General features: G+C 33.3%; 1 protein-coding gene across 2 annotated transcripts; it reads right to left on the bottom strand.

The window, feature by feature from the left end:
* Positions 1-698: 698 nt before the first annotated feature.
* Positions 699-23302, bottom strand: LOC118193034 (uncharacterized). 2 transcript variants are annotated; one of them, XM_085826126.1, is made up of 4 exons: positions 23211-23302; positions 9957-10099; positions 4788-5015; positions 699-1088 (listed from the first exon to the last, which is right to left on the bottom strand). In XM_085826126.1, exons 2-4 carry the CDS (start codon positions 10092-10094, stop codon positions 990-992), a joined length of 465 nt encoding a protein of 154 aa, XP_085682252.1. In that variant the 5' UTR covers positions 10095-10099; positions 23211-23302; the 3' UTR covers positions 699-989. The 2 variants fall into 2 exon arrangements, with proteins under 2 accessions (XP_085682252.1, XP_035219960.2); XM_035364069.2 differs by lacking the exon at positions 23211-23302 and adding an exon at positions 16584-16887.

Here is a 23302-nt window from a genome sequence, read left to right as displayed (position 1 = left end):
AGATCCTTACAATGTATGTATGTGTGTGTGTTTCTATGTTAGTTTCATGTACGAATTTTTATGTATTTTTGCCTTGCCACAAAATGAGAACTGAATTGAATAAGAAATCTATCTCGAATGAAATTCGAAGAAATTAGTTTAAATGAAATTCAGCATTAAACGCGTATAATTTAATAGGCCGTACAAGGAAGTCATATGGTGTCGTCATAAGAATTTTTTTTTTCAATCTTTAACTTGATAGCATAGCTCTCTCATTGGATCTCAAAAATATGTCGAATTAGGTTCGTTAACATGCATATAAAATAAAATGTGCTTATAAAAATATTTCAAAAGGTTTTGATATACGGAATTTTTTCTCCTGTAATCACTCAGTGCATAAGATATTACAATTTCATAATTTTATTTTTGGAAGTCTTTAATTCTGTATTGATTCATTTACCATTTTATTTACATAAATTCTGTATTAGCTTAATAAATATGAAACTCATTTAACTAGTTTGGGATATAATTGGAATCATTATTATAGGTATTGCAACGAATAACTAATTCATTCATTCATTCAGCTTTATGGGCTTTACATTTATAACTTTTATAGTCTGAATAATTGCAAAACATATTCAGTGCATAACTGAATAAGGTTTTAATTCAAATATAGACAATTCAGTTTATTTAAAAAAATTCAGAGCTCGAAACCCAGAACTACGACACAGACATTTATTTTAAATTTATACAGGCTTTCATGTCAATAAAGACCTAAGCACAATGAACTGAAAAACTAATGCTTAGTTTAACTTCGGAAATAAATATTACTAATGCAGACACAATACGATATTTAACATATCATATAGCTTCGATAAGTAAAATATGAAATCCTTAGATGATCTGGAGTGATTCAGATGCATAAAGAGTTCCAAGAGTTAATCATTTTAAATACAGACCAGGAAATAGGTGCTTATACTATACGGTATTCATGGTCTCCAATACAATGTTCAGTTACATTCGCTGTGATTAATATCGAGGTATTCGTCACTCTGGCACGCAGGTATCCTGCCTCCTAGTCTGATACATCGTCCTGGAGCTCTGTGCGTCTGTAATGGATAAAATGGATTTAGTTACATAAAACGTACACAACAAAACGCACTTTTTTTTTTTCAAATCAAATGAATGGATTTACAAATACGATGAGCTCTTAATTTGGTTTTGATTTATTGCATTGTTTCAAAGTCATGGTATACATACATAAAGCACTCAAAGAAGTTTTGAAATACTCAAGACCGGAGTTAGACATTTTGTCTTCCGGTGTAATCTCTAGAGCTCTTTAATTTTGCTTAGGTCCACCAGTGGCCGATCGGTAAAGTTGCTGAACACTGGTATTCAGTCCGTGGTTCGAATTCTGGCGGACGGGGTGGCTGAATGGGCTTTTGCATGGTTTTCCGCATGTGTAACATGAGCCAGTTTCCCTCAAAATGTTGCCCACGAAGGTATTCCTCTCCTTAGACAGATTACCCTCGAGTGCTTTGCGATCTTCCCTAAATTCTTAAAATTTTGCAGCCCCTAAATTGTCAGTTCAAATTTTAGCTTCAAGTGATTATTATTTATTCTTCGAAACTGAGATCCGTCCTTTGCTGGAAGAAGTTTAACTGTAATCAGTTTTGGAATATTTTAAGAACAAATCGTCAGATTTCTTGGTTAGTCTACATTTTAGGGTGCCCCTTGGATTATGGCCAAGTTGTTTCATTTATTGCCAAATTGTTGTTTCATTTATGGTAACCTGAGTAGTTGAATGTTATGGAAACGCTATTATCACGTGATTGGTTGCTTTATTGCGGTGCATTTGACTGATGGAAAAAATATTTGTAAAAGCTTATTTCTGCGTTGAATGTCAGCTAGGAAGTACGTTGCGTATGTGCTTTGCATTGTAAAATGGCTGCCGGTGGTAAACAGGGTGTTTGGTGGTATAAAACGAGAGAGCGGAGGTTTATTTTCGAAGTGGTTGAGGACAGAAGAAAAGAAACTTCGTTGGATGTAATTCAACGAAATACTCTGGAAAAACGATCATATCCAACTATTAGAAGTCGTATGATAGTCTTTTTGATAATGGCTTCGTTAATTTTTCAGCAAATAACGCAGTTACATTTAAGGATTCGGAAACCGAAGTTGAGGAATTTTGTGTCCCACAGACTGAAGACACAGAAATTTCTAAATATGATATGTCAATAACTCCTTTTTGTAGTATATTTATACGATAACATGTATTTCCTTTTTTATATTATTTCATTGTGTGATTTAAAATGCAGTTGATTCAGCTTCGATTGACTACAAATTTTCTTCAGTTTTGGTAATGACTAACTTCGTTTTAACGTTGACGTCGTCATCATCCTGATTTTTTTTTAAAGTGAAAAATAGATCGATGTGTACATGGACGAAGTCAAGGGGGGGTGTCGTTTGTACAATTCTCTTATGTTTTTAAAGTGAAAATAGATCGATATGTACATGGACACCAAGTTTGTGTAATTCTTTGACTTGTTACTTTGGTTTTCTGTAGCGGCCATCTTGAAATTGTGCCTTGCTGACCAATCTCCAAAAATCGCCAGTTTTCGGCAAGAGGCACCTTAAAATATATTTTTACCGATTACCTTTTCAGGGGTACAAAGTTTCTCAAAAATAAATTATTAACATTTACTCTATTTCTTTTAGAATTATATCAAGTTGGAAACTTTCGGATTTCCATACGTAGCAACACGAGTGTTTACCTGACTGATCTGTTTGAATATTGGTCCAAATGAGATACAAATCCGATGTTTTGGGGACTGCAATAATAGGCTCACTTGCTCAGATGCAAGAGCCTACTGTATTTCTACCGTAGCTATTATTTTCGCTCTGATTTAAATTCAAGAATTTTGTTTTTTATTTCCGTTGATGAATGTTCTTCATCTGATAAAGCAGCAGCAGATTTTGAACAAATTCAGAGAAGACTAACGCTTTGATCTTAAAAGTGGTTTCAGAATATGGCATTTTAAAAGTGCATCCAGTGTTGCAGGTTAAACTTCCAAAAGATGCAGGAACAGATTCATTTTCACATATTTTCATTACTGCGAATGTCAAAATATTTTAAGCGATCCTTAAGTTTGTTTCAGTAATATGCAGGTATACTACACTTTATGTGTTGGTATAAAATAATTAAGTATCATTGATCTTGAAGATTGATTATATTAATTAAGGTTAAACTGTTATTTTATGTAAATGGTATGGCTGAGTTCAATGGTCATATAATTCATAACTATTGCATGCATATTTGAAATATATAATAAATTATCTCTATATATTTATAAAGGAAAAAGTATGTTTGTCTGTCCTCTAATAACTCCGTCACTACTATAGCTATCGTCGCCAAACTTTCTACGATTATTTTCTGGGTTCTGGAAAAGGTCGACGTCCACACTTTAAAAAAAATTAGCTAATATTAGCTATATTAATTAAAAACTCGGAAAAACGATCATTTTTGCCCTCATTTTTCTCAGTGGGAACAGTCTCACAAGCTGGGGATGAAAATCTGCTTTCTTTCGAAACTTGTTGCCACTGCTCGCTTTCAAATCCTAGAATTTGTTAATAAAAATTTTCTAAGTTTTACAATGAAATAAAAATAGCATTGCCAAACATTAAATACATCACTCCCGATCCCAAAAATTTGTGGGAAGCCATTTCGGCTATTTCCCTGTTCGTACGACTTTAATCAGCCTAAATATTAATTAAAAACTCTGGAAGAACTAATTTTCTCACTAATTTTTCCAAGTGGCAACAGTGCTGAGCGTTGGAGTTAAAAATCTTAATAAAACTTTATTTCGAAAAGTGTTGCTAAAGCTCGCTTTCAAATCATAGAGTTTGTTAATCAAAAATTTGTAAATTTTACAAAATCTACACATATAAAGAAGAATGTCTGTTTGTGTGTTTGTTCGTTCGCGTTATTAGTTTCTGATCAATTATGATAAATATTTTGCCCCATGTAATCGAATAAAATTGAATATAGGTGAAATATTGGATGGAACTTGAGCCTTACGACCATTTGATTAGAAAGACGAAAATCTTTAAAAACTGCGTGCCATTGTTGCTGATATAATGAGAGAGAATTAGCTTATTTTTCTATCGAAATTTTTTATGTGGCTTCTATAACGCATCAAATTGAAAAATATATGACTATGAATCTTACTTTTTTACATCGTTCTTAGAGAAGGATTACAGCGGTACCGTTCTCTCTATTGTTAGATGCATTACTCTCAATCTAACTTAACTGGCATGGGGTACTTCCGCTAGTTTAATAAAATAAATTAAAAATTTAAGTATAAAATGGCGCTCGTTATCTTCCTTGATAATCAACAAGCTACAGAAAACTATGTATTTCTTTGTAGATAGACTATTCATTAGACATAATATGATACTCTGATTTCTCGGATTATTTACGAATTGAAGGTTAACAATATATGAAATACAAAAATATGATCTTTGAAAGCTACGAACAGTCATATGAATTAAAATAGTTGCATTTAGAACTTCAGTATTGAACGAAAAGTAAACACTAATTAGGATGCTTAAGCCATGGGTGTTATATCCAAATCATTACTTTATGCATATAAATTTATTCAGAAGCTCACATTTCTAAACGCTGGAAAAAAAAAGGAATCAAGCACATGAAAGATTGCATTGAAACTTCTTTTCATCGAATTCCGATTTTCTAGCTTAGAAATTAAGTTAGTTAAGCAGAAAGTTCACATTTCTAGAGATATACTTACCACATGATATTCAACGTAGCATTCTGTATTTCCGACTGGTGAAGGTGTGTAATGTTCAACATGTCCAGTCTTAAAATTTCTCATGGCATCTTCAACTGAGGTTACCGTTTCAGCGTCACGAGCTGCAGAAAGCATTTTGGGGCTTTTGATATTATCAAAATGCACGTTCCGATCTCCGCTTAATACAGTGCTGAAAATGCCAACAACTCCATCTTGAAACGAGCGTTCCTAAACGAAATTGAATATTTGATATCATTTCCAAGAAATAACTGATATAAATTATCTACACTTTTGTCATAACTTTTCTTACATTGCGCACTTTGTCTTCTGTCCTCTCATATTTTATCGTTATATTATTGTGGTAATGCTGTGAAACTTTTATCTTAATTCCTCCACTTTTCTTCCTTCCGCTGCAGATATAAGATGGGTGCTCCATTAAAAGTTTGCACCAACGAGGAAGAACGAGCAGTGATGATTTGATGGGCAGGGCCATGACTGATTTTCCAAGCAGATTCTACCTTATGGATAGTGATTCGCCTAATCGCCATAACCATCTCTCGAGCTTGCTGAATGTGGTCATCTGTACTGGAAGTTGATAGCCGCCCTGCTCCCTCTTCATACGTTACACTTGTTCTACCACTTTTAAGTGGTAGAATTGCGATGAATGTTTGAGCCTTTGATATCCAGAAGAAGATACCAGAAGAATCGGATCACTGCTCGTTGTTCCTCTTTGGTGCAAACTTCTAATGGAGCAGCCATGATATGTCTGTAACAGAAGGAAGTAAAATGGAGGAATTAAGATCAAACTTTCACAGCATACCACAACAACGCTGATGGACGGGACCGCTTCTGTCCTAAGGCTGCCCAAAAGGCGCCAATCTACCATGTTAAGTGCCACACCGCCATATTAACAATCTACCATGTTGCGACTCCACAGAGCAAGGGCAGACAAGTCAGTACCCCTACGGTCCCTGCCGAGCCTTACTCTGTCCCGAGAGCCCTCAGGCCTTCTGTGAAGTATGTTATTTTACCCCCGTGGTTGAGACTGCCTAGGTACGGATCCTAACCAGTACTTCCCAGGCTTTCGCCTGAGTAACCCCTCGGGGGAGGGTATTATCACAACAATAAAATATGCGAGAACAGAAGACAAAGTAGGCAGTGTAAGAAAGATTATGACTAAAGTGTAGATAATTTTTGACTTGCCTACGTATATTTGTGATGCAAATAAGCATGCTTGTTATTCGAAATGTGTTGCAAGAGGAATAATGTCTTATCTATTAGAAAGGATCACGTATGATTTAATACTTCTTGCACACTTACAAGCATGATTTAATACTTTAAAAAAGGCGTTCTTTTTATATAAGTGAAACACATTTCATAGTTTGAATCATTTATAGAAATAAACCTATTATTAAATTTTAGAAAAGTAGTCGAAAACAAAGCATTTTCAACTAGGGGCTAAAGTTATATCCTGCTCAAAAGTTAAGTCAAATGTGCTTCGAAAGGCGCGAGTTCTAATATCAAAATATTTAATTCTAGAGTCTTTTAGATTTCTGAAAAAATTTTTTCATTTAATTTCAATATCTTATTTATCAATTTCGAATTCAGTGAGACTGAATTAAAATATAAAGATTAATTATTTTAGTACATTTGTGACTGAACATTTTATTTGTAGCCTGACTTCTTTTCTTAATTTTATTTTTATAGAATACGTCGAGCATTTTTTTCCCGAAAATTTAAATATATTAAACTTGCACGGCAGTATGTTTGAACGGCAGTATGTTTGAACGAATCATTTAGTTTAGATAATAAGAAGTTCTCGTCATTCGAAGTTATAAAAATTGCTCTTTATCCAACTAACTTTAGATTCAAAGTAACTGAAAACTGGATGTTCATTACACTGTGCATTTTAGGTTTAACAATGAATCTTCATTGAATAAGATCTAGTGGAAAGTTTAAAGAAAGTTAGAAAAAGAAAGTCGACAAAATTCGGCAGTGAATTTCTAAAAATCAATAACTTGAGCAATAAAGTCTATTTTCAATTTAGATCCCAAGGAAATTCGAACGTTACGTAGAAATGGGGAAAGGTAGAATCTAATTTGAAGTTTAAAAACATTACTTGCTCTGTGTTGTGCAGAAATGTAACTAAAACCTGAATATTATAGGTAACTGGCATCAGATAAAATTTTCGGTATTTTTCGGTTATACCAGCTCACATCTTCTTGGCAGTGATTTTTTCGGCACCAAGAAATTTGTCGATAATAAAGTATGTCCAATGACATTTTGATCCACTATTTCGTTGATTACTCTTTCCAAGAATATATGAGAATTATTGGTCTCTGGGCCATGTTATCTGTAACTACCTCCCTTAAAATTTGTATTTCTGTTTTCAAATAATAAATACTCACTAGTTTCTCGGCAAATGCAGCTGATAATCCATTGTTTTATAATAAATTTCCAGCACGTTTTTTTCTGTTTTGTACAATTACGTACAGCACAGAATTGTAAGTGTTATGAGCATTGTTTTGGTGTTTTATCTTTTGTACGGTATGCAGTTCTTTTGTATCGAATGTGCTGAGTTATTTTGCTGTTTAGTGTTTTACCTGGGGCTCGCCTTTGATATTTTATTTCTTGACGAAAACCGCAGCTTCCATTCTTAATATCGAAATAACACAGATATGTTATTATCATTATCATATTGTTAGGGTTTTTGTATTAAGTTTGCTATTTTTAGTAGAACTGTAATTAAAGTTGTTTCACTTTCCAGTGCAATGCACCGCGTGATAAGTTTTAAGAGATTCGATCCAAAAGAATTGCGTACCGTACAAAAGATAAACCACCAAAACAGTGCTCATAATACTTACAATTCTACGCCGAAAAAGTAAAAATACAGAAGCACGCGCATTTAATAAATAGATATCTCCTAACTGCTTTTGCTTTCCAGAAACCTCGAAAATAGAAATTAACAGAAGCTTCTCGTGTCTGATTAAAAAGCTTATAAAAGCTCGAGAAAAGCATCTCAGGTCAGTTGTTTAGATAACTGTTGTTGTTTACTATAGCGAATTCACGGTGAGATCGGAGTAGCTTTCTCTGCGCTTTGAATTGTGTTCTACTTAAGGTTTTAGTAATTTAAAATATAACTACTAATTACTGTGTGATATTGTGATATTGTACGAATATCTGTGAAAAAAAACTTTCAGCAATTTGTTTTATTTCTTGTGATAAGAACAAATTTTATTCACTTTATTTAAATTTTTATTTATTCTATGATCCCCTCACCATTGGCCAAACTGTGAAAGTCGCTGAACACTGGTAATTTGGTCCGACGTTCAAATACCGCAAACGGGCTGGCTGTATGGAAGTTTTCATGTTTTTCGCCATACGCAACGTGTATACGAGACAATTTCCCCTAGAAAGTTCTGCACGAAGGCATTTATCCCCTTAGGCAGATAGCCCTCGAGGCTTGGTCATAATCACATAAGATAAACCAAACCATAATCATGGGGCAAAATATCCCACTGATTTATTTACATTAATTAAAATAAAAGGTGTATTTGAAATTCTTAAAGTAAAATGAGAAGCACTCCAGAAAAATGTTGAAAACACGAACGAAATTGTGAAAAGCTTAGACATTCAATTGATTCGCCAATATTTTGCATTTTACAAAGGAGTAGAGTTCTCGATTAGAACAAATGCCTTTGTTCTAATCGAGAATTGTTTCCCAATGATGTACTAAGCACATTATTTGGGGAAAAAAATCATGTTTAGGAAAAGGAAATTTCAGAAATTGAAATTTAATTTTATTGGGATTCAATTTCTTTTAGCTATACTTCTTATCTTCTGTGAGAACAGACTTACTCTATTTTAAGGTCTTTTTTAATTTATAAAAAAAATCTTAAAAAGCTTTCCTTAAATGTTGCGCTGAAAACCCATACTTAATGCTTTTTAAATTCTCAAATCGATGAAATGTACATTGAAACTATAAGGTATTTCTCCCATTTTCTTGGCATGCTTTCGTGGTGTAGTAGTTCTGCACGCTGGGCCGGTATTCCAGAGGTCCATGGTTCGATTCCCGGCGAAGGCAGCTACTAATTTATCATCACTCCGGCCTCCAAAAAAATCCTAGTGTTTCTACAGTGGCGCCCGAACTAAAAAGGTGGCGGAGGATGATTTCTTCCCACTCAGGATTTGGCGATTGGGTCCCCTGAAAACCCTAGTCGCCCTTTAAAAGGGGGAGTATATAAGGTATTTCTCCCACTTTCTTGGCGTGTCTTCGGGGTGTAGTGGTTCTGCAAGCTAGGCAGATATTCTAGAGGTTCGTGGTTCGATTCCCGGTGAAGGCGGTTGCTAATTTTTCATCTCTCCGGCTTTTCCAAAAATACCTAATGTCTCTACAAAACTACTCAAAAGTTTCGGTCCATTCTGGAGAACTGAACACTGGACGCCGTTCCCGATGAGCAAATAATAAAATCAGAATTTAACAATCTGTAAAAACGCTTTTCTATTGAATGTACTAAAATATAGCTTTCGTGGTTATATGTGAATAGAAAAAAAAAAATCGTGGTTTTTAGAAATAAAATCGATTATTTGTTTTGATGTTTAAAAGTTTTTAATTTTGATAAAAACAAATCTTTCCCAAGCAGCTTTTAAATCCTGCATTCGGCCCGAATACAATTTAAGTTTGAGACCACCGATTTGTAGTATCCAATTATAAAATTATACTCATGAATATTTCACCAGACCAGTTATAAGCTAACAATCTAAGGCTACTGTTTTTTCACATAATTATGGCAGAAGATGTATGAGGTCTAAATAAAGAACCGATCACTTGATACATGCACATGAGTATTAACTTAAACAGCTGCGAAGTGGTGATGCAACTTTTCAACTGGCACTGTATTTTTATGTATCTCAGGAATAGCAGAGCAAGACTTTACTAGATAGCCTATTTATATTACGAAGAGATATGTAGAACGTGGCAACTTTGTTTCTTGGGTAAATATTTGAAACTTATCTTATTTTAAAATAACTAATTATTTCTACGAATAGTTGTTGGCATATAGAAATTATTCACAAAATGTATAAGTTTATTTATGGATAATAGAAACCGGTTACAACAATAGTGAACATTTGTTTCTAGTACTAATGAGATGTTAGAAAATGACTTACGGCTGAAGGATTAACTTCATCGTTAGACATTTCTGTAGTGGAATTCAATCCAAGCATCTTGCCGAGTTCTAAAGGAATCTTGGCCCTAGCGAGTGTTAAGCCCGTGACACTCAAGAGGAAATAAATGGCGAAATTCATTTTTTCTGAAACAAATGTAGAAATAAATTAATGAGAAATTATCCTTCTGAAACAAAAATTAAATAAATTAGAATTTGCAGTTCTGTTAAGTTTTAATGGAAAATAATAAAATACAAATTTTTTGTTTTAAAGTTTGAAATAAATTGCTAAATTATGTGATTTAATGAATTTACTAAGCTTTCAATAAAAAATTTGAAGTGTACAGCACATGACTTCCTTGTATGGCCTATTAAATGACGCGGATTTTTTGTTGCATTTTATTTAAACTTACTTTCTCGAATTTCATTCATTTCTTGATTTTCATGTATTTCTCATTCAATTAATTACGTTCTCACTTCACGACAAGGCAAAAATACATAAAAATTCAAAACATCTTCACTAAAAATTCTAAAATACAGAAAAACATAAAACAGTAAATAGAGTTAAAAAAAATTTTTTTTTTACAATTAAAATTAGAGTTTCTACGCAGAAACAAGCAATTCGGCCAGCAGGCAAGAAGAGAGATTTTTCTGTGAACAAAACTGAAAGTTTACTTTTGGTACCACTTGTCAAAAAGACATTGAATTTGGTGCACCAACTGACTTAATTCACTATTCTAATAAAAGGGTTTCAAAATGTAAGCAATTTGCGGCCTCGTTAAGATGCTCATACATCTTAAACCCCTTATGGTCTTCGAATATGTGACTGTTGCAAGAATTGGGAATTTTATTTATTTTAAAAGCAATTACTTCCAACTTTTCCCAGCTGACTACATAATATAGCTGCTTTGGGAAGTAGTAACCAGAAAGTTTGTGTTGCCACAAATATTTTTCAATTTAATCTGTTTTGTGATAAAACTTTTTGTCATGTTTCCACCTTGCACGCATGATATTTTAAAAATGGCTAATGGTACATACTTGAAATTGGATGAAATTCTTTATATGGGCACTATTTTCTATCTCAACCCAAAATCTGATGAATATTTTAATATTAAAAAAAGTTATGCACGAAAAGATTACAGATTTTTCTAATAAAATACGTTTTATAAACTCAACTCCAAATAAAATAAAAATTTAACATGAAATTTTTCAAATTTTTGGTTCACAGTAGTTTCCAAACTATATATTAAATATGGAATTAAATTATGCAACAGAATGTTTTAAACTGCGCGCGAAGGTGGAAACATGACGAAAACTTTTGTCACAAAGCGGATTAAATTATAAATATTTTTGCGGAAACACAAACTTTCTGATTATTATTTCAGAAAGCAGCTATATTATGTACTCAGCTGTAAAACGTTGGAAGTAATAAATATGTTATCCCAATTCTTTCAACACTCACATATTTGAAGATCTTATGGGTTTTAAGGTGCATGAGTCCCCTTAACTCGGCACTTTAAATTTGTTGATAATTCTAGAAATATTGCATGCAGATTAAATAAAGGCATAAAATCCTTAACCGGAACATAAGAACAACATAATTCAATCACTCTTAAAGCAAAAAATGCACAATTTACCAACATATAAGAATAAAAAAACTGAGATGCTTTTAATGCGGTCGATTGCAACCAAAAAGGGAGGTGCACAACTCCATGTTATAGCGGTCCCATATACAAAATTTCAACATTCGGTGACTACTCATTTCTGAGTTATGCGAGATAAATACATACGTACGTACAGAAGTCATGAAAAAATCTTTTCTGAATCCATTTTAATCCACAAAATCCGTTTTGGAAAAATATATCCTTTGTTCTATTTGTACGTACAGATATCAAGCAATAACATCGTTCAAATGGATTAGAGAGTGGTCAAAACGGATATTTTCGTTGAAATATGACACCCAAAACGTTTTTGTTATTACAATACTTCCCTTACTTCGTTGAGGAAATTAATTTTGAACGTGCTATTTATTTGAAACTAACATTTATTTCATGCTAACATTTATTTGAAAATATTACTGTAGTTTTTATAGTAATAAATATACAGGGTGCTTTACAATTCTTTTTGGGACCTTTGAAAGTTTATAGTACAGTAACAAAAGCAGTAAAAAAGTTCATATCTGGACGTAAAAGAAGCTCTTTAAATTCGTACTCCATAATGTACATCTAGTAACTAAGTGGCAAATAGAAGGTTAGGTGGCAATATATGGTAAGAACAGCATTCAATTAGTTAACCCTTTGCGGCACAGTGTGTCCGGTCTGGACACACCTAAAAATTTTCTTCTGTACGTACATAAGAATTGAATGAAAAAGGATTTATAGGTTACTCTGAACCTTCTTTATTTATAGTAGATGGCAGCTCAACACATACCAGTCTATATATTTTAGCCATATTTAGTTTTTTAAGACCCTCATTTTTCAAAGAAATTTTCCAGATTTTTTTTAGGGTATAAAAGGAATTGTTTGCAAATAAATTTCTATGTTATTTTTTTCGCTATATGCTAATCTCCTTATTCTATATTAGTTTTAAACTTTTTACCTTGAAATCTTGCCTAAAATCAAACGGCTAACGATAGATGTGGCCAGACCGGGCTCACCGATAATCTAGGACAATTGAGAGTCTGTATTCTTTGTTTCTCCGCATCTCATGGGTGAGTTCATTGACAACAATCCTCGTTTCAGCACTCTTTTCGAAGCTCTATTCAATCAGTGTGCCCTCCACAGAAATAAACGATAAGTGCTATCTTCATAAAATTTTACTTGTGTACTCCTCTAGGCCTAATTAGACTGCCTACCTTTTTTTCCATCAAAACTCCGACTTTAAAAGGTAGCGTGCCGGAAAGGGTTAAAGCCAACTAGCAACCGGGTGATAAAGTCGCTGGTCTCTGGGTTTCGGATCCCGGCGAACGGGCTGGCTCCAAGGCCATTTTCGTGGCTTTTCCCACGTGTAACGTGTATACGATCCAGTTTTCCCTAGAAAGTCCTCCATAAGGGCATCTCTTCCCATAGGCAAATAGCCCTGTTAGAGATTTGCCATAACCAAATAAACCAAACCAAATCATTAGTGAATGCAAAGCCTGCTGCATCTTAGGAATTACTAAATGGAAATCGGTTGTGATGGTAGAACAGATATTTCTTATAAATGCAAAATACAGCACATGCCACAGACAAATATTCGGCTGAGGCTAAGTTAACCACATCGCCAGATGTGCATGTATCGAGCACGTGTACGGTGAATACAAAACAGACAGATACAATGGTTCGTCTAGAAAACGGAATCTTTTCCGCAATTGCTTTCTTGAAATACTGTAAATTGTAATGCAATGTTTCAAATTTGGATAATATGGGATCTGCTAGTACATAGGTGAGATTTTTGGTCATGCAATCAAAGGAATGGTCATGCAGAGATGTAATTATAAAGAATACGACCATTTGTCTTAAGAGAGTTACCCTTCGAGAAGGACTTCCGAAGAATCTCATTAGTTGCAAAACTCGATAACAAATAAAAAAATCTGATGACTTCCATGTATGCCCTATTAAGTTATCCAACATTTTTTGCTGTATTTCATTTAAACTTATTTCCTTGAATTTCATTATATTTCTCATTCAATCAATTCAGTTCTCACTTCGCGGCATGGTAAAAATACATAAACACTCAGAACATTTTCATTACAAATTGTACAATGCAGAAAACATAAAACAACAAATACAGTTAAAAATAGTTTAAAAAATTGTTTATAATTAAAATAAGAGTTTGTACTCGAAAATAAGTAATTCAGCGAACGAGCAGGAAGAGGAATTTTCGGTTTACACAAATTTAAAGTTAAAATTTGGTCCAGCTGGGCAAAATACGCTAAAAACTTATTTAATTCCCTATTCTATAAGAGTTTAAAATATAAATAAATGGCGGATTCGTTAGGCTTAACTCACCACTTATGCACAATTTAACAACATAAAAGAATAAAATAATTAATTCACCGAACTAGGTAACAAAATAGGAATATGTATATATGTAAGATATAACAAATTACAATTGCTGCTTTAAAAGTAATTGGCGATATCAAAATTAACATTTTAGATTTGGTGATCTTCCCCTAAATTCATCTGTTCTTCGAAATTCGAGAATCTTCTATGTTATATAACAACTTCAGATTAACCAATCACAAATTAGCTCTACTTATACCTCACACTTAGTATAAATACCGCTAGCGAGTTACTTGCGTCGTTATTTTTCCCTTCCCTAACTGCTGCTCTATCACTCTCGCGCTTCTTAAATGCCTATGGCTTAGGATTAAAAAACAAATGCACATAGAAATTTATCATATTTAATTATGAATGAATAAGTGTCTGGAAAATTAATTGGATATGTGTGAGAATAAAGATTAGTGATTTAACCTTTTAACTGTCATGCCCGAGATAATCTCGGGCACAGCACTGGTGTTCGAAAATGTCACGCCCGAGTATTACTCAGGGTAATTTTTTTTGAGTACATCGTATTGTTATACCCGAATATATATCGGGAGACGTTTATTTCGACTTCATTTCTTTGTCAAACCCGACTGTATCTCGGGAAAAGTTAATGTGCGCTCGATTCAATAGATGACAGCACTTTACTGAAGATTTCAAAGGTTAGAGGTTATAAGTTCTTTGGTTCAAAGTGCACGGGATCTTTTTGTTGTAAAATGGCGTCCACTTCTTTGAAACGTTATATAGATGATTTAGATTCTTCAACCGAAGATGAAGGATGTGTGTCTGATGAGCAGTATTCATGATACTTCCATGGTCAGCCTCAAAAATAAAAAAATGAAGATATACTCAAGCCGAAGATTGTTTCGGACTACAGTCTAACTATGGGTGGTGTAGATCGCTGTGATCAGGAAATATGCTTCCATCCAACAATCCGAAAACGTCAGAAAAAATATTATAAAAAGATATTTTTACATTTACTAGACAAAGTACTTTGGAACTCATATTTACTCTATAAAAACGTAATTGGGAAACGTATTACATTTTTAGAATTTCGAATCCAAGTTGTAGAAGAGCTTTTACATAAATATGATGATGCAGCTTCTGGACAAAAGAATATTGGCAGACCCCCTACAATAGATAACCCTGCCCGTCTTACTGAACGACATTTTATTTCCTATACTCCTCCTACTCCTGTGAAACGTGAGCCTACAGGACAGTGCAAAGTGTGTTGTTCGAAAAAGGATAAAAATGGGAAAAAGATAAGGAAGGAAACACGATTCTGGTGTAGTGATTCTGGAGTTGGTTTGTGCTTGGAAAAGTGTTTCAAGTTGTACCACACAAGACTGAATTACTGAACTACTAATAGGTATTCACTTTTATTTATTTTTTTCATTTATTTATTTTTTAGAAAATAATTAATTTTTTTTTTCATTTTTAGAAAATAATGCTTCACTAGAAGCGAACTTTACAACTGCCATGTTGAGTGGCAGCCGCTTCAAGCAAATACGCAGTGGCTACAAAACTTTAAAAATTTTACCCATGTACTTCAAAATATCAATTTTTAACTACTTAAGTATATTTTATTTTGTACTAAACATTTGATATTTGCAATAAAAAAATTTGACAATTTGTGTACCCAAATCATCAAAATAACTCGACAGTTAAAGGGTTAAAGAAATCCAAGTCGTTAACTTCATCTGTATTCCTTAATCACAGCCATGACGGATATTGAAAGCTATTGAGAGTTCGAGGCTTCGATTACGCATTCAAAATCATTACATATATATTTACTTACGATTGAGGCAGCCGATTGCAACGAAAAAGGGAGGTGCACAAGTACATGTTATAGCAATCTCATAATACAAAATTTCAATGTTCTACGGCTTCTCGTTCTTGAGTTATGCGAGATACATTCATATGCACGTACAGACGTCAAGGAAAGATCTTTTCTAAATCCATATTAAATTCATTATGCAATCCGTTTTGGCAAAAACAGTCCTTTATTCTGTCCGCAAACACAGATATCACGCAAAAACATAGTTCAAATGGTTTCGGGAGCGGTCGAAATGGATATTTTCGTTGAAATATGAGACCCGAAATTTAGCAATTACTTCCTAAAAACAAAACTTATTTGCAGATAGTTCGACTCCGAATTAAACTCAGATAAACTTCTAATGCTGAATACTTGTTGTTCTTCGGCTCCCTTTGCTCAACATTTATATCGGCCAGTAGATGCACAGTTCTACACGAATTATTTAATATATATTAGTTTCCTTAAGATCTTGCAAATGATGGAAGACATTATGACACATGAAACTCAGTTTTGCTGGAAAATATTTATTACATTTTTACATCTACTTCAACGGATAAGTAACCCGTTGAATTAGAAAATAATTAAATTAAAATTTAATCAGTTTAATTTAAAATTTAAAATTAAGTTTAATAAAAATTAAAAATTATCTGAACTAAATTAAAGTTTAATTTGAAATAACAGCTAAAAAGTGTTGATATGAAATTGAAAATGTTTAAGTTACCTCAAAATAAAAGCTCAGTTATTATTATAATGGTATTATTATGACAGATCAAAAGAAATTTGCACTCACCTAATGGTCTCATTTTAATTTACTGTAGCGTTAAACGATAGCTAACTGTGACTGAAACCTTGGCTTTCCCTTATACGTTATAGTCGAGAGGGAAGATATATAAATGGTGACCAGCCTAAACAATTAATAAATAATGCAGGCTGATACCGGTTCTTAAATTTTTTTTTTTTTTTTTTTTAAAAATTCTAACAGGCAAACTGTAAAGGTTAAGGACGCTATTTACAAATCTTCACAAACATCTCACCCCTTCCGTGAACTTCAAATTCACTGTTTCTATTTACGTTAAAGTGTAGCGATGCTTCACCGCGTTGTTTGACTTAGTAAGAAAATATCTTATTGAGTAAGAGGGAAATTAAGCTATAGCGGATGTGACTGATTGTCTGGAGATTGGAAACGTCGCGATCAAATCTGAAGGCCTCGCTTTCTTTTATCTAAAATGAGATAATCTTGTTGATGATCAGGAACTCAATATTAATTACATACAGTATTTTTTCTGGCAAAAAGGGCGTTAGCCCAGAAGGGCTATTTTTCGTTTTGGCATTTTTCGTCGATTCACTGTCTGCGTTAATTCACATTTCAAACTGTTGCCACCAAATATTACAGCTCTGTATTATATTTAAAGAATAATGAAGAATCTGTATAAATGTATGTATGTTTCTCGCATTGTGATAAAACAACGGTACCTACAGCCATCGAATTTTGAATAACGTAATTCTCCACCGAATATGGGCATCTAGGCATCTGGAAGTCCTAATTTGAAATATGGAATTAGTTTTATTATATATTTCATATTTTGTCAGATATTAAAGAATTTTTGATTAAAAAACTCAAAGATTTCAAAGCGAGGAATGGCAAAACTGTACGAGAAAACATTTTTCGCGAGACTGTGCATCGAAAATTATAAAGATATGCTCATTTTAAAATTATTTTGCGATATTATTGTTGAATTAAATTTTATGGTTTAAGTGCGAAGAACATGATTTCTCTACATATAATAAAAGAAAGAATATGTCTGTGTGTGTGTCGTTCGCCTTGCGCGTAAGCTAATACATCCACGGCTACGGAATTTGGTTCATAGGTTCATCTAGACAAGAGCCAGTGCACTTCAAAGCGATTTTTTCGAAATTCAAATTCGAATTTTTTTTATTTTATGTTTTGTGACGAAATCGCGTTATTTTGAGACATAATGGACTATAGGAAAGCGCGATTTTACTCTACACACTCCATTTTTACATCGTAAAGAAACGCAGGCACTTAGCTATTTTACGAACTTAAAATAAATTTCGTGTTTCAATAAATCGATTCAATACGAATTTATTTAACAAAAGGAGCTTAACACCTTTTCGATGGGATTTTTTCTAAAAAAGTTTATTTTGTTTGATTTTTGGACACGTTAAACTTTCATCCTTGCGACTGCTTTTACAAAAAGAATTTTGAAAAAATGATAATATTTTGTATTTTTTAAAAAATTTTTAGATGAAGCTTCAGAGTACACTTCTCACATCTCACATCTTTAAAAATGTGATTTTGGTAAGAATTTTCCTGTTTTATTGTTGTTGATAGATTTTTGATGAAATAGCATCATTTTGAATAGTTCTATTCTTTTAGAAATATGGATTTGGCAACAATTTTTCATCGTATTTCTTATGTCACTGTTTTTAAGAGATTGGCGTATTTCATTGTCATTTATATATATATATATATAATACATTTTTATTGATTTTTTTTTGATAAAGTTGTTCTGCAGAGTAAAATTCTACGTAGAATTTTATGTTTTTTGAGTTGCTTTCATGTTATTTTTTGCTTATTTCACTGTTTGTAAGATAATGAAAAGTTTTGCATCATTTTTTTTTTTTTCTTGAACGGAAAGTTTTTTTTTTATTAGGATAATTAATATTTGTATTAAGGGATTTGGCTTATTTCATTGTAATGTTTTTCTCTTGAAAATATAAGATAAAATATCATTAATTATACTTTGATTTTCAGAATTTTTTGTTTTTTGTATTCTTTTATGTTATTCATTGCTCATTTCACTGTTTTTAAGATACTGAAAGGTTTTGAGTGAATTTTTTAAGAAACAAAGTTCTTAACCTCCTTTATACCATTTGAGTTCTTAAGATTTTGCAAAGCGAAGTTGGTTAATTTATTTATTAGGATAGTTAATATTTGTATTAAGGGATATTGCTTATTTCATTTTAATTTTGTTATACGTAATAACTTCTTTTTATGAAATTTGTTTGCAGAATAAAATTCTACGCAGTTTTTAAATTTAACGTTTGGTGTTCCCTTCAGCCATTTTCCCGGTACATTTAAAAGCCAGACGAAGGCTGGCAGCGAAGCTGCTAGTATAAGAATAAAGAAACTGAACTAACCGAGCAGAGTGACAGAGTGGACATGTATATATTTATATACATTTGTTGCAGCCGATTGCAACCAAAAGGGGAAATGCGCAACTGCATGTTATAGCAGTCTAATATACAAAATTTCACCGTTCTATGGCTACTTGTTTTTGAGTTATGCGATATATATACGTACGTACAGACGTCACGAAAAAAGTATCTTCTGAATCCATTTCAAATCCATTTTGCAAATCGTTTTGGGAAAACGTGTCCTTTATGCTGTCCTTACGTACAGATGTCATGCAAAAACATCGTTCAATTGCATTCGATAGCGGTCAAAATGGATATTTTCGTTGAAATATGATACCCGAAATTTTTCGCGATTGCAGTACTTCATTTACTTCTCATAAGTAAGTAAAAAGACAAGAAAATGTGTGAGACAATAGCGACAGTAAGCTGAAGTGATAATATTTAGAAATTCTTTTTACCCACAGCAATACATAGTTTAATTACACATAATTAATATCGTTAAATTATTTATTAAAATAAACTGCTAAGTTGTGAGAACAAATTAGATGTGCTGTCAATAATCTTCTGTTGTAGAGACGTTAAGTTAATTGGAAGCAGGAAAGATGAAAAATGAGCAACGCCTTCGCCGGGAATCGAACCACGGACCTCTGGAAGACGCGCCCAGCGTGCAGACCACTACACCGCGAAGCGACACCAAAAAGGCGGGAGAAATACTTTATATACTCCCCCTTTTAAAGGGAAACTGGGGGTTTTAGGTGACCCATTCGCCAAATGGTGTGGAGAATCATCATCCACCATCCGTTTAGTTCGGGCGCCACTGTAGAGACATTTGGTTAATTGGAAGAAGGAAAGATGAAAAATGAGCAATGCCTTCGCCGGGAATCGAACCACGGACCTCTGGAATACGCGCCCAGCGTGCAGACCACTACACCACGAAGGCACGCCAAGAAGGCACGGGGGAGATACCTTATACTGTTTCGCATTAATTCCTATCCAAATTGAAGAAAAATCTTAAAAAAAAATAGTGTCCTTTTTGTTTTAAACAATATTCCTTTTAATTTGATTCCTAATATGCAGTTGAAATAAACTTACTTTCCAAATTAAAAAAAAAATGATAAATTGTTTTAATTAGAGTATTAATTAAATGTGGGTTACCCTCTTTCTTTTATCCTTTAACTGCTGTTGAATTAACCTTGATTTTGGCTTAACCATGGACGTCGCTCTTGATATTACCCTGATTAAACGGAGTATGCTGTACATGTTTTAAAATTGTTTTAGGAAACCGCAATTTTATTTATGGGCCCGTAGAAAATGCCCATGTCGGGAAAGGGCAAAATTTTCATCATGTCGGATGAAGATACATTTTTGATAAATGTTAGTATTTACCGTTTCGATAAATGTTTGTACGGTATAAAACATAATTCTTTTCGTTGAAATATTTAGGTTAGAATATGTATCTAAAAAAGCAATAGATCTTTAACGCAGAAGATCAGACGATGCCCATGTTAGTCAAAATGTATGAGAAAATTTCGCAAAAGTTCAGCTTAAAGACAACAAGATTTTAGTTTGCTAAATATTTTGCTAAACGATGTACATCCTTTGAAACAAAACATCTTTCGAGAATTTTTTTAAATTACATTATAAAGTATTTTCTCTCTCCTTTCTACATGGGTTCACGGTGTAATTGGAAGCACACTCGACGCGTGTTCGAGAGTTCCAGAGTGCGAGTCCTGGCGAGGCCATTGCTCATTTTTCATGTCTCTTGCTTCAAAATAACCTAATGACTCTACAAATATGATATTAACTTACTGAATTAAACAATGCTGTGGAATCTCGGGATACAGCATTAATCCGTTCCAGATCCTTGGACTTATGCTAAACGAACTTTTCCAATGTCTATGTATAAAGAAGAAAGTATGTTTGTTTGCCCTCTAATAACTCAGTCGCTATTATAGCTATCGTCGCCAAATTTTCTACCATTCTTTTCTGGGTCTTGGAAAAGGTCGACATCCATTTTTTACCAAAAAAAAAAAAAAAAAAAAGCTAAAATTAGAGATACCAATTAAAAATTCGGAAAAACCATAATTTTCGCCCTCATTTTTCCGAGTGGCAACAGTCTCGCAAGCTGGAGATGGAAATCTGCTTTATTTCGAAAGTTGTTGCCACTGCTCGCTTTCAAATCCTAGAGTTTGTTAATAAAAAAGTTCTAGGTTTTACGATGAAATAAAAATAGCATCGCCAAACATTGAATACATTATTCTCGATTCCGAAAATTCGTGGGAATCCATTTTGACTATTCCCATCTTCGTGCGACTTTAATCAGCCGAGATATTAATAAAAAAACTCCGAAAACATTAATTTTCACACTCATTTTTTCGAGTGGCAACAGTCTACATTGGAGATAGAAATGCTTTATTTCGAAAAGTGTTGCTACTGCTCGCTTTCGAATCGTAGAGTTTATTAATCAAAAAATTGTAAGTTTTACAAAATCTGTACATATAAAGAATGTCTGTTTGTGTGTTTGTTCGCGTTATTGATTTCTGATCAACTATGATCCATTTTTTGCCACATTTAATCGAGAAAAATTTTATATAGGTGAAATATTGGATGGAACTTTATAGATGCTTTCACGAACATTTGATTAGAAAGAAAAAAATCATTAAAAACTGCTTTCAATTGTTGCTGATATAGTGAGAGAGAGAATTAGCTTATCGAAATTTTTATGTGGTTTCCATATCGCATAAGACTGAAATATGTATGACTATGAATCTTATGTTTTGCATCATTATTAAAGATGGATTACAGCGGTATCTTTCTCTCTGTTGTTAAATACATTGCTCTCAATGTAACTTAACTGCCATCGGGTACTTCCGCTAATAAGGAATAAATGGGAAATAATTAATCCGTTCTTAGGAAAAAAATACTATTGTTATTATTACAGTGTAAGATTTTCACTAGTGTAGTCCTCAGTTACTGTAGAAAGTGACGAATCTTAACTAATTAGCGAATAATCGCTTAAGTTCGTGTGACAAGAAACAACAAGAGGGAAGGGTAACTAACCCTTTATTATTCCAATAAGATTTAACAAAACTCCGTCTTGGAGTGTACAATCAAAGCGGACAACTTAAGAGATCAAGAATTAAACTAAAACTAAGATTAATTAAAGAAATATAGCCGAAGTTATCAAGATTCAAATCGAGTTGGCCCCTTAACTTTATTTGACTACGAAGCTTATCAAGGGCCTGAGTACCGCCGAGCGTAATAACAGCTTTGAGAGGGAGAGTGGCCAAAAGGCAGAGGCGCGTAAATCAGAAACTCTGATTCGCTCTCACTCTGTAAGTAGGCTTCGCGGTTTAAATACCACTCCTCCTCATTAAGTATTCAGAAAAATTCCAAAACTACGTTCTGGCCGGAAGTAGTAGTAAGTTGAAGTTAAAAATTTGATAGGAAAGGAACTTAAAATTTAACTGTTAATAAAATTAACATAATCCTTACAATAGCACTGCTTAATACTAAAATGCAGATGCGGTGGTTGACATATACACTACACATAAATGAAAATTTACCAATTTATTTGCCTCTTTGCAATCGATTTCAACCCCTTCGCTGTGTTAGCAGCTTTAAGCTTTAAGTAGCGTCTTTCTTTTCCGTAATCATAGATAGCGTCGTTCTTTGCATACGATAAACAAACCATGTCCGCCAGATACGCTTATCGTTTTTTACACTTTTCAACAATCTCATTTTTTACTTCTATGATATCCCTTAACCATTTTCTGCTCTCCATCCTGACTCTCAAAACGTATTAACGAATTTACAAGTCACATGGAAATTCAATCGCAACAGCTTTTGTAACAAGTTGCAGCGTTGTCTTAAAACTGGTAAACAAAAGCATTGCGCGTAGTCAGGAGTCATCGAATTCGAGTCGTATTTTAAACAATCATCGTATACAAAAACAAAATATTTCGAGTCCAAACAGGAGTTATAACAAATTGGACTATTTTAAAGCGAACATATACCAAAGTATCACTATATTTAAGGATTTCATTTCGTTGCCAGTTCCGTAAAATAATAGCTTTACTCCATTTGCAGTGACAGATATGTTATTAGAATGTTAAAAAATATTACTTTCTGTTATCGGTTGGACTGAATTTCAAAATTTCTATCAAGAAATGAAAATCTCTGTTGATACAGACATATTTTTCAGAAATTATTGACAGTCAAACAGTAAAGAAAGCGCATTAACACAAGAGAAACTCACCTACTACAGGCTAGGAGTTACAGCTATGAGGGTTACAGGTCAGCTTTGGGATTCTTCTGTGCAGTTCTTGATCTTGACTTGTTTTATATAAG

The sequence above is a fragment of the Stegodyphus dumicola genome, chromosome 10 (assembly GCF_044657685.1).
Source record: "Stegodyphus dumicola isolate Sdum_Otavi_A_Nest chromosome 10, ASM4465768v1".
NCBI lineage: Eukaryota > Metazoa > Arthropoda > Arachnida > Araneae > Eresidae > Stegodyphus > Stegodyphus dumicola.
Note: the sequence above shows the minus strand (reverse complement) of the source record. Positions and strands in the feature narration are given on the sequence as shown.